The following is a 12,316-nucleotide window of genomic DNA, read 5'->3' as shown; positions in this document are numbered from 1 at the left end:
ACTTCTTCTTTTGCACAAAATCTTTCTGATTTCTTCCAAAAGAAACCCGGCGGTATGTTTGGTGTACTTTTCTTCCTGCCATTGGCTAGTTTTCATTCTCTTTTGCTCCTGTACATCTCTTTTCCTCTTTCCACATCACAAATGAAGAAGGTTCTTCTCATCTGCCCCCTACCCCTATGTCTTCCTGTGCCTCAGGGGCCCTACCAACTTAATTAGTCCTCCCTGCGTTTCGTTTTACATTCTCAACTGACTCTACAATATAAACAACTTGTTTTCTCTTCTCTTAAAACAGCTTCCACTTTTGGCCCCATTTATCTCTCAAACTAGCACTTTGACTTTTTCCCTTTCATTTTAAGTTCATTGAAGGTATTTATTGTTTCACCTTAGTTCCTATCTTCTTGTTCCAACTGCAACCATACCTGCAAAATTCTTTAATAATTATGAATTAGTGGTCAACTTTCATTATTTCTGATGTGTCAAAATATTCAATAGAGTTAACCATAAACCTCCAGATGACTTCATAAAGCATATGTCTTTCTGGGACTCACTCAAAGAACTAGAATACTTGCTCATTTCATTATTAAAGCAGAATATTGCAACATAGGTAGCATTGAAATTGTTACTTACCGAGTTGTTCTTTAATTTCAAATATTCCTTCAGTTTCTCTTGGCAAACTTACTCCTACAGCGTTTCTAGCTGCCACTCTAAACTTGTACTTCTTTCCCTCTTTCAGACCAGCTACAACAATAGAGAGATCTTTAACAACTGAATATTCTGTCCAGCGATCCGCTGGTTGGTCATCTTCTTTGTAGCTAACAATGTACCCATCGACTTTAGAGCCTCCATCACGCAGTGGTGGCAGCCAGCCTAAAGTAGCACTATTCTTCGTAATTTCAGTAACTTCAAGTTTTCTTGGTGGATCAGGTTCACCTTTCAGGGGAAAAAAAAAGAAACACATTAAACATTGAATTTCCAAGATTTTCTAACTATTGAATAGTTGTTGAATTATTGGATGCTATCCATGCTAACTCAACAAGGACAATATGAAAAAGAGCAGAATTCTTAATAATTGCAAAGGTATTATATTCATAGATTGTATTATTTGAAAGAAACTGACACAGAAATATTTATGTTTATCATTGACTAGTTAGTAGCATTGTCCAAATTAGAAACAGCAACTTTCAAAAAATGCAAAATATTACCAGAATTAGAGAAAAATATAAAATGTTCATAAAGGCATACTTACTTAGGGGATCTGTTGCTAGAACTGGTTTTGGTATGTCACTTGGAACACCTGGTCCATATTCATTTACTGCTGTTACTCTAAAGAAATATTCATTTCCAGGTACAAGGTTAGCTATTTGGAAACTAGTTTTCTTTAGTTCTGCAGTGACTGTTCCCCAGGTCTTCCTCTCAGCCTCACGTTTCTGCAGGATGTAATGAGTCACTGGGCTACCACCATCATTCTCTGGAGGTGCCCATGAAAGATGGCATGACATCTTGGTGACATCTGAAACCTTGAAGTCCGACACAGGTCCAGGAGTATCTATAAACAAATTTCAATTTATGCTAGTCTTTTCTTCTTTAATAAGTTAAAATCAAAGGGGGCTAACAGCTTCCTATACAAGGGGAGTTAGTGTTAGCTAATACAGTTGTGCTCAAAAACTGTAGCACCTGGGGGTCATAAACATTCTTGCAATGAACATTCAATATAGTTAAAAAATTGTCTAGAGGTATTTCTCTCATTACTTACCCAGGACTCTGACGTTCACAAATACAGCCTTTTCTCCAGCTACATTAACAAGTGTCAATGAATATTTGCCTGAGTCATCACGTGTTGAATCGGGGATGACACAGAAGGCCATAGTGTCAACCAGATCAACTTGTCCTTTTCTGATAACATTATCAACACCCATTCTTCTCCAGGTGACTTTTGGTGCTGGGCGACCCCTAACAATGGCAAAAAGTCTAATAGGGCATCCTGCCCTGACTGTGACTAACTTTCTCATGCTTGCATCCAACTCAATCTCAGGAGGTTCTGAAAGACAAAATTAGAGAAATAAAATGCGAAGTTCAGCACATGAAATAAAACAAAACCAGACCAAATAAAGATTGTATTCCCCTCCTCATAAAGAGGATGGGAAAACTCACCAAGTATTTCTTTGGGAGACACAGCTTCTTTCAGTTCAGCTGGTCGGCCAAGGCCAACCTGGTTTTGGGCAGAAACTCTGAACTCATACAATTGGTTTTCATCTAGGCTGGTGGCTGTAAATTCTGTATGAATAACTTGGGCAGCAACATTGCATCGTTTCCATCCTGCTTCAGGATCAGCACCCTCAACTTTTGGTCTGATTTCCACAACATATCCAATAATTGGAGCACCACCATCATACACTGGTTTTCCCCAGCCAAGGGTTATGGAACTCTTCGTGCTATCAACCACTCTCAAATTTGTGGGAGGACCAGGTGGTTCTGAAAGACAATAAAAAATACAGATAAGAACAGGGTTGTGCAATTTAGCAATCTGTTATGTTAATATTAAAACAAAATACAGTAGAACACAGTGGTATGATACCTATTGGGTCTTTTGCTACTACAGGTCTTGATGGCAAGCTTGGTTCTCCAAGTCCGACTTCATTTTCGGCACTGACGCGGAACTGATATTCATGACCAGGGATGAGATTAGTAACCTTCTTGCGTCTCTCTGGGATTGCAGTCTTAGTAACAGGAACCCATCTTAGTGATCGTTTCTCTTTCTTCTCTAAAATGTATCCTGTAATTGATTTGCCACCATCATATTCTGGTGGATTCCAAACTACAGTCATCTCTTCTTTGCTAACTCTTGTGACATCTGGAGGGTCGGGGCGTCCAGGTCTATCATATTTTGTTTTTGCAATAATTGGGTGTGTTTCTGTTGGTGGACCAGTGCCCATTTTATTCTCTGCACGAACTCTGAATATATATTCATTACCTTCAATGAGGCGTGTCACATTTGCATAGTTTGTTAGGACAGAGGAAGAGTATGTAGACCAAACCATACGCTTGCTTTCACATTTTTCCAGGATGTAGTTCTGTATTTCACAACCACCATCATCTTCTGGAGGGTCCCAAGTAACAGTACATCTATCACTTGAAATGTCAGTGACTTTCAAGTTTCTTACAGGACCTGGTTTATCCAAGACAATAACAGTAGCATATGCTACAAAACTACCAGCTGTGTTAGTTGCAGTAATCACATATTTCCCACCATCACTACGCCTTGATTTTGTGAGAACAAACTTAGATGTGTCAGAAGTTGTTTCAATACTGACTCTTGGAGATCTGGTTAGATCTGTGGCATCTTTGTCTTTTGTCCATACAACTTCAGGCTGTGGTTTTCCCCTGACTCCAGCCTCAATTCTAATTGTGTCACCTGCTTTCACAGTTAGCACCCCACTTAACTTCAAGTCTAGCACTGGTTTCTGCAGATCTTCCTTCACAACAACTTCAGCTGTTCTTACCCAGTCACTTTCACCTGCCTCATTCTTGGTTTGAACTCGGAATTGGTAAATCTTATTTTCAACACATTTATCTACCATGTAGTGTGTTTCCTTAATGCTGCCTTTGTGAACCCTTTCCCATTCATCTGAATCTTTCAGTTTTCTTTCAACATGATAACTTAAATTGGGACTTCCACCATCATAATCTGGCCTTCTCCATTTCAGATATACAAATGTCTTTCCTTTCTCTGCAATGTGAAGATTTTCTGGCTCTCCAGGCTTGTCAATAGGATTGATGGCAAGGATGGGAGTCTTGGTTTCAATGCAAGGACCTGGACCTATTTTGTTTTCTGCACAAACTCTGAAGAAGTATTCACGGTTCTCTATAAGATTTGCCTTTACTAATCGTTTAGTGATATCAGAGGAGACAATTGACCATCCCCTCTGGCTTGGTTGACGGTACTCTACTATGTAATTTGTAATTTCAGAGCCACCGTTATCCACTGGACTCTCCCAAGCAATCATACAAGAATCTTTTGTGACATAGCTTATTTTCAGGTTCTGACATGGTCCAGGTCTGTCAAGTACATTAACAACAGCAAAAGCTTGGGCATGTCCACAGCTGTTCTTAGCTGCTATTATATATTTGCCATGATCAGATCTTTTGGCTTCTTTCACTTGCAGTTCAACATTAGGTAGATCATGGACTATTTCAACACGCTTTTCTTGGACTAGTACTTTGCCATCTTTAGACCACGTTATGTCAGGATCTGGCCTGCCTTTTACTTTACCAGTAATACGGATTGTTTGGCCTACTCGGACAGTAATTAAGTCTCGACAGGTCACATCTAGGCTTACTTCTGGAGGAGAAAGAATATCCTTTGCAAGTACAGTTTCTGCCAGTTCTCTTGGTTCTCCCTCTCCCACAATGTTGACAGCTTTTATTCGGAATTTATATTCATTTCCTTCTACTAACCCAGGTACTCTGAAAGCACATTGTCTAATGAGTTCATCCTTATTAATCCTATTCCACTGCTTAGTTCCAGTTTTCTGACATTCCACAATGTATCCCAGAATTGGGCTGCCACCATCTTTGAGGGGCTTTGTCCACACAAGATCAGCTGTTTCTTTGGTTTTGTCTTTTAATTTTGGATTTATAGGTGGTCCAGGAGGAGTGATAGGACGTGACGCTTTTATTGGATCAGAGCTTGGAGATGGTTTGCTTAAGCCGACCATGTTTTCCGCAAAAACTCTGAATTCATATGTGTTGCCTTCAAAAAGACCAGTGACTCTGTATTTCATGTCAAGTATTGGTGTCTTATTGACACGCACCCATTTACCAGATGCTTCCCGACGTTCAAGTATGTAACCAGTTATTGGAGTTCCACCATCAGATTTTGGTAGGGTCCAAGACACTGTTGCAGCACTTTCTGTAATATCATAAACAGTTGGTTTACCAGGTGGGGATGGTGGATCAAACATATGTTTAGCAACTGTTGGTTCTGAATCAAGAGGCGCACCAATGCCTATCTTATTTTCTGCCCGAACACGGAAAATATATTCACAGCCTTTCTGCAGTCGTGGAATCTTAATTTTTGTGTGACTTGTTCCAGAGCTAACCACTCCCCAAGTTTCTTTCTTTGATTGACGTTTCTCAACAATGTAATTTATTATAGGACTCCCACCATCATCTTTAGGAGGGCGCCAAGAAATAACCATATGTTCTGGTGTTACTTCAAGAATATTAATAGGACCAGTTGGTGGGCCAGGAACATCCAAAACTGTAAGATGTAGAGCAACAGTTTTGCTGCCAGCTGCATTAGATACTGTGAGTAGATATTCTCCCGTATCTCTTCTTATACAGTCTTTGATGGTAAGTACAGTTGAATAATTGTCAGTCTCAATCTTGTGTCTGCCATCTGTTTTAATTTCAATGTCATCAGTAACCCATTTTGCTGTGGGAACTGGCACACCTCTCATAATTGCAGGAAGTCTCACTGTGGTGCCAGCTTTAACAACGAGACCTTCAATTAACTTCACATCTAGTTCCACGGATGGAGGTACTGAAATTAGAGAAAAATAGAAATTACATTTTCAGGGGAAATGCTTGAAAAAAGAGAGAAAGAATCAGTGAAACACCATGAAAAACTAACAATTACCTAGTTTTTCTTGACACTCTATTGGTATAGTTGTATCTGGAAGGCCAAGACCAACAATATTCTGAGCTCTCACACGGAATTTGTATATTTTTCCTTTTTGTAGGCCCGTAACAACACAGTCTAGCATAGGGACCGTCTGGAACTTTGTCCACTCATCTGCACCATCTTCCTGATATTCCACCAAATATCCAGTTATCTCAGCACCACCATCACGATCTGGTCGATTCCAAACAAGGGAAACTTCGGTCTTGTCAACATCTACATGATGCAGATTCTTTGGTGGCCCTGGAGGATCTTTTAAAATACAGAACCAAAATGGTTACTAGGATGGCCAATCTACGGTAGCAGTGTACCATGTTCACATTAATACCAACAAGATAATCTCAAAAATTACCAAGAACAGTATGAACAAAACAAATCATATAACTGAAAAACACTTACGCAGTGGATCTATAGCTTTAATAGGCTTGAGTGTTTCCACATATGGACCTCTACCAAACTGATTCTCAGCTGCAACTCGGAAGAGATACTGAGTGCCTTCCATCAGATATTTAGCCATGTGACTGCGTTTCTTGGAGGATGATGAGATGGCTACCCACTGTGCAGAAGCTACATCTTTTCTTTCCACTACATAGTTGGTAATGACAGAGCCACCATCATCTTCTGGTTCCAGCCAAGTGAGATAGCAAGAATCGCTTCTAACTTCACTGATTTGCAGATTTCTGGGTGGACCAGGCTTATCTAATATTGAAAAAAATAGAATCTGTTATTTATTTGATAACCAAAGCATCTTTTACAAAACCTAGTAAATTTCAAGAGAAATTATTATATTTCATGTAATTTTTAGTCCTTTTTCTACTGTGTATTTATAAGAAATACTCGGTTTATTCATATTTTCCAGACATTCCTTTATTTCTTAATCTCTATTTGTAGAATAAAAACATGGGTATAAAAGGAACATCAAAAAGTTTACCTAAGACAACAACTTTTACTGAAACAGTCTTTGAACCAGCTGGATTTTCAACTGTCAGGGAGTAAATTCCACCATCTTCATGGACAGTGTTACGAATTTCAAGCTTGCTGCCAACTCCTGTCACCTCAATATCAGCTTTTGGTGAGACTTCACGATCTTCTTTCTTCCAAGAAACTTTTGGGAATGGAACACCTTTAATAACAGCACTAAGCCTCAGGGTATCTCCAGCTTTTACATGCTGTTCTCGGGCCATATTTGCATCAAGTATCAGCTCAGGAGGTTCTGGAATCAAAATGATATATTTTTAGAAAAGGAGGAAAAAAGTCTCTTGTTAGGTAAACTTATCTGATTTTATTAAACTCACCAAGTCTGTCCTTTACTTCTACTGGATCAGGAACATAGGCTGGTTCAGATTCACCTGCTGCATTGACTGCCTTGACCCTGAACTTATAAGTCAAACCCTCAGTAAGGCCAGTGACTTTGTATTTTGTTTCAGGACAAGAATCTGCTGCAAGATTGGCCTTTTTCCATTCTTCATCTCCAACTTTCTGATACTCAACAAGGTAGCCAATTATCTTGCCATTACCATCATGGCGTGGTGGTTGCCAAGATAAATCAACTGAATTTTTAGTTTTATCTACTGCTTCTGGATTAACAGGTGGACTTGGTTTTGCTGTTAAAAAAGCAAGAAAAGAAAGAAATGGGGAAAAAATGAAACCATTAATATGATTTTCTAACTGAAATGAAGAGTGCACTAAAATTTCAATGAGAAATGAAATTTAATAGTTTACCGATTGGATCTCTAGCGAAAATTGGCTTTGATGGTGGACTAGGATCACCAACGCCAATTTCATTTTCTGCTGAAACACGGAATTCATATTGACAGCCTTCAAGGAGATCAGGTACTTTGAACTGAGTACTGGGGAAAATTGGGTCTTTGGTAACTCTGACCCATCTTGTAGCCATTGTTTCCTTCTTTTCTACAATATAGTTTGTTATTGGCTTGCCTCCATCATATGGTTTGTTCCAAACCACTACTGCAGAGTCTTTGGTAATGTCCTTAATGATTGGCTGCTCAGGTGCATCAGGAACACCTGGGGGGAAAAAAAAAAAAAAGAGTTTATGAGCACTACAAACAGAGTAAAGATTAAAGTATCAAAGTAAGATAGCAAATGAATAACATACGGAAACGGTCTTTGGCTTTCATCTCATCAGAGATGAGAGGATCACTTATGCCGTAAAGATTTTCAGCATAAATTCGAATTTGATATTCTCTTCCTTCAAGCAGCTTAGGAATTTTGCATGTTGTCTTAACTGTGGCAGATGTAACTGGCATCCACAGGTCTCTGTGTGCATCCTTCTTCTCAATAATGTAATTTGTAATTTCACTGCCTCCATCATCTAATGGAGGTTTCCAGGAAACTACCATATGATCTTTATGAACTTCATCAAATATAACTGGGCCTACCGGAGGTGATGGGCGATCTGTTTAAAAAAAAATAAAGCATATCCATGCTTTTATATGAACTTCACATAATGACATAGATTAAACAGTGTCAATATAGTAAATATACTATGAAATTAGAAACTTGACATCACAGTTTTAATAAGGAATCAAGACCTCAAGATGATTCCTCTTTAACACGTGTTTGACTCGCTAGACTTAATTCCTTAATGCTTATAAGGTATTTGGTGGTTGATATTTTCTACAGTGTTGACATTCCCTAAATGCATATAGAGACGTTAAATTATTCATGCTGAATAAACTAAGCCAGAGTTAACTATGTACTCAAAATTAAAGAACAGTATTTCAGCATAAATGAGGATGCAGTAAATAAAATTATTGTAATGAAGAACACATTTTAATATTTACATTTTATATAATTCAGTGAATTCTAATCACCACTAAAAATCACATACAACACTGTTGTTTAGTAAAACCTACCAACAACATTAACTTGACAAAATCCTTTTCTTGATCCTGTGCTGTTCTCTACAGTAACACAATATTTGCCTGAGTCTTCACGGACAGATTTTAGTATCCCCAAGCAAAGAGTTGTAGGAGTTGTCTTGATCTTTGTACGGTCATCTTCTTGCACAACAATATCATCCTTTAGCCAAGTAACCTTTGGTGCAGGCTTGCCTGAGTAACGTCCAGTCAGGCTGAAAGCTTCACCAACCCGAACAATAAGCTTGTCTCTAAAGTCAAGGTCAAGTGATGGAGGAGCTGAAAGATGATATTAAAAAACACAGTGCCCACAAATGTCAGCGATATTAATAAGAAAAAGTAAGGAATCAGTAAACATAATCACTGTTTTCAACAGAAATATGAAAAAGATACATACCAATTTCATCCTTGCATGTGATTGGTTTTGTGCAAAACGATGGCTTGCCTTGCCCCACAATATTGCAAGCGCTCACACGATACTCATAGGTGTCACCCTCTTTCAAGCCTTCTACAGTGTATTTCCTATCAAGCATCTTCTCCTTTGTAACTTTGTGGAATTTCTCTTTTCCAATGAGACGGCTCTCTAGAACGTACATGGTGATATCTGAGCCTCCATTATATTTTGGAGGGTTCCAAGTTAATGTAACAGAGTTCTTGGTAACTGCTTTTACTTCCAGGTCTTCTGGACGGTCAGGAACAGCTGTGAATAAACAAAAAAATATGGTAAATGCATTTTTCTGCATATTCATCTCATATGACAGTAATCCAAACCCGAAAATATACTTACTTATTGGATCTCTAATGACAATCTCTTTTGTTGTCTCTGTGAATGGACCCATGCCAATTATATTCTCAGCTGCAATTCGGAAAAAATAGGCTTTCCCTTCAGTGAGTCCCTGAACAGTAGCATTCTGCCTTGTAACTGTGTAGCTTACTGGAGTCCAAGCTCTATGGTCAGATTCACGTTTTTCAATTATGTAGTTGGTAATAGGAGAACCACCATCATCTTCTGGAGTAAACCATGTCAATTTACAAGAGTCACTGGTTAGGTTCTCAGTAAGGAATGGCATTCCAACTGGGCCTGGCACATCTGAAAGCAAAGAAGAAACGGAGTATTTAAGTATACATGCTGAATGTTATGAAATTTTACTTGTTCACAAGGACTGAAGTTGCTATTTACCTAGCACATCAACAATAATAGTCTTCTTCCGCTCACCACCAGCATTCTTAGCAAGAAGAGTGTATATACCCTGATGGCTCCTTTTGCAATTCTTGATGACCAAAGAAGAACTAATAGCTGTTTCTTCAATTCTGGCTTCTTCTGGTAAAGCTTGGTCATCCCTGCTCCAAGTCACTGTTGGAGCTGGTTTTCCTGAGACATATGCTATGATCCGAATTACTCCTCCAGCATGAACAACAATTCTGTCCCTGACACTTGCATCCAAATTAATATCAGGAGCCACTGTGGGAGGTAAACAAAAAAATTCAATTAATTTTTTTTTTCCTCACTTTGACTTAGAGGTACTAAAATATAAATGTAAATATGAATGATAAATACCAATTCTGTCCTTCATTTCAATAATGTCTGTAACTTCTCCAGGCTCTCCGATGCCAGCAGCATTCACTGCTCTAACTCTAAATTTGTAAAAACATCCTTCTTTTAATCCTGCCACAACGAACTTGGTTCCTCTAATTTCTTTATCTTTTACCTGGAAAAAAATATTATAGCATCAGCTAACATCAAGGTATCATCAATTTCATTGTGATGTTTGAAACAAATCTTAAATCAGATGTTGTTTCAGATTTACAAGCACAAGACAGTCTTAAGCATACATGGATCTAGCTTACATAGAATTCTTCAGAATCTGTGTAAAGAAATACAGGACATGGACATACAAGCTATTCTGAAGATTCACCTTTTTGATAATTCTAACAGACAAGGATGTAACAGAAATTACAATAGTCTGTGGTCTCAGAAGAATTACATGTGTTACTGAACAAATAAACTCATATAAGTGAGAGTGGCAAAAAAAAAGGAACTCTTTGTTCTTTTTAAACCTCAATATGAATCCAGTTTACCTGGAAACAGTGCAGGAAATTTAAGTATTACTTAAAATGCACGCAAATGTTTATGGAGATACAAAAAATAGCCAAGGCACGCAACAGTTGAATTTTCAGTAATGCACTATTGAAAAAAGAAGATTTCAGTAATGCACTATCGAAAAAAGTAGGGAAATGTAGGGACATAATAGTTGCAAATGATTTGGCACAGTCTGATACCAGTGAGACTGACTTTTGTGCCAATTCTAACTTGGTCTTGTCTTCTGTTCTTTTATCACAAGTTACCCACATATTTTCTTACATCTTTAAACAGAAATTTAAAAATTTGAAGTTTAGAAAATTGCAAAGTTAACTTGATGTTGTGGAGAGGCAATTACTGACTTTTACATTTGGTCTTATATTTTAAACATATGAAGATAATTATAGTGCAAAAATGTGAACTTTTAGAAAATAACTTGCATAGTGAAAATTTATAAAAAATATGTTTTCTGGAGGGATTTCTATTGATAGACACACAGAGGGAAGACATGCAGATTCTGCAATAGTTTTCCACCTACCCGTTCCCATTCTTCCTTTCCTTCCTCTTTATACTCAACAATGTAGCCAATGACCCTAGAACCACCATCCTTTAGTGGTGGAGTCCACTCCAAGTCTACAGAAGACTTTGTCCAATCAGTAACTTTCGGAATAGGAGGGCCAGGTGGGGCTGAAAAATATCATCATACCATTACAGCATAACAATATATTCTATTTTCTTACTTGAATATTTTCAAATTCAAAAATAAGAATCTAAAATATTTACCAATAGGATCTCTAGCAATTGCTGGATCAGATGGCATGCTTGGTGGACCAACACCAGCTGCATTGATAGCTGAAACACGGAACTGATATTCAGAGCCTTCAATAAGACCTGTAACTTTGTATGAAACCCCCAGTGTCATAGGTTTGATGGGATCACGGTTAACCCTGGTCCATCTCTTTCCGGTAGTCTCTTTGCGCTCCAACCAGTAACCAGTAATAGGAGAGCCACCATCATGTTCTGGTTCTTCCCAGTTTACAGTCATTGAGTCACGTGTTATACTGCTAACTGTTGGCTTGTCACAAGGTCCAGGAACAGCTGGGGGAAAAAATTCACAGATAGCTTGTAAGAAAAATGCTAAAGGAAGATGGAGATAGATAGAATGCAAAACAGAGCTATGCACATGGTCATAGTTGCATTAGGTAGTTACCTATCTGCACAAGACTCCTTCCTTCATTCACCTTCCCATCCCTATTCAGGTACATATACTTCTGTGAAACATAAAGTATCTTTCCTTCAAATAACGATTGTCAAAAATGAGTTTTTCTCACCTTCCTGGATCAGTACCTCATTTCAGTGCCAGTTTTGGCTGGGATAGAGATAAATTTCTTCCTAGTGCTGTGTTTTGGATTTAGTATGAGAAGAATGTTGATACCACACCAATGTTTTTAGTTGTTGCTAGTACCCTGCTAGTACCCTGCTAGTCAAGGACTTTTCAGCTTCCCATGCTCTGCCAGGTGCACAAGAAGCTGGGAGGGAGCATAGCCAGGACAGCTGGCCCGACTGACCAACGGGGTATTCCATACCATATGACATCATGCTCAGTATATAAATAGGAGGCGTGGTCCAGGAACTAGTGATTGCTGTTTGGGCATTGGTCGCCGGGTGGTGAGCAAT

General features: G+C 38.5%; 1 protein-coding gene across 1 annotated transcript in view; it reads right to left on the bottom strand.

The window, feature by feature from the left end:
* The window catches only part of TTN (titin), a gene marked incomplete at its 5' end in the record, with an annotated part of 65,900 nt that extends 54,163 nt beyond the window's left edge, over positions 1–11,737 (bottom strand). Inside the window, 18 exons of the mRNA XM_009574570.1 lie at positions 628–930; positions 1,247–1,546; positions 1,754–2,038; positions 2,152–2,472; positions 2,576–5,542; positions 5,639–5,932; positions 6,080–6,379; positions 6,612–6,893; positions 6,976–7,284; positions 7,403–7,705; positions 7,797–8,096; positions 8,557–8,838; positions 8,957–9,259; positions 9,347–9,649; positions 9,740–10,021; positions 10,118–10,268; positions 11,178–11,326; positions 11,423–11,737. Of these exons, the coding sequence (XP_009572865.1) occupies positions 628–930; positions 1,247–1,546; positions 1,754–2,038; positions 2,152–2,472; positions 2,576–5,542; positions 5,639–5,932; positions 6,080–6,379; positions 6,612–6,893; positions 6,976–7,284; positions 7,403–7,705; positions 7,797–8,096; positions 8,557–8,838; positions 8,957–9,259; positions 9,347–9,649; positions 9,740–10,021; positions 10,118–10,268; positions 11,178–11,326; positions 11,423–11,737 (7,749 nt within the window). The remainder of the gene's footprint in view (positions 1–627; positions 931–1,246; positions 1,547–1,753; positions 2,039–2,151; positions 2,473–2,575; positions 5,543–5,638; positions 5,933–6,079; positions 6,380–6,611; positions 6,894–6,975; positions 7,285–7,402; positions 7,706–7,796; positions 8,097–8,556; positions 8,839–8,956; positions 9,260–9,346; positions 9,650–9,739; positions 10,022–10,117; positions 10,269–11,177; positions 11,327–11,422) is intronic.
* Between the last annotated feature and the right edge of the window lie 579 nt (positions 11,738–12,316).

Source organism: Fulmarus glacialis, unplaced genomic scaffold, assembly GCF_000690835.1.
Source record: "Fulmarus glacialis isolate BGI_N327 unplaced genomic scaffold, ASM69083v1 scaffold47423, whole genome shotgun sequence".
NCBI lineage: Eukaryota > Metazoa > Chordata > Aves > Procellariiformes > Procellariidae > Fulmarus > Fulmarus glacialis.
The sequence above is the reverse complement of the archived record's forward strand: the minus strand, read 5'-3'. Positions and strand labels throughout refer to the sequence as shown.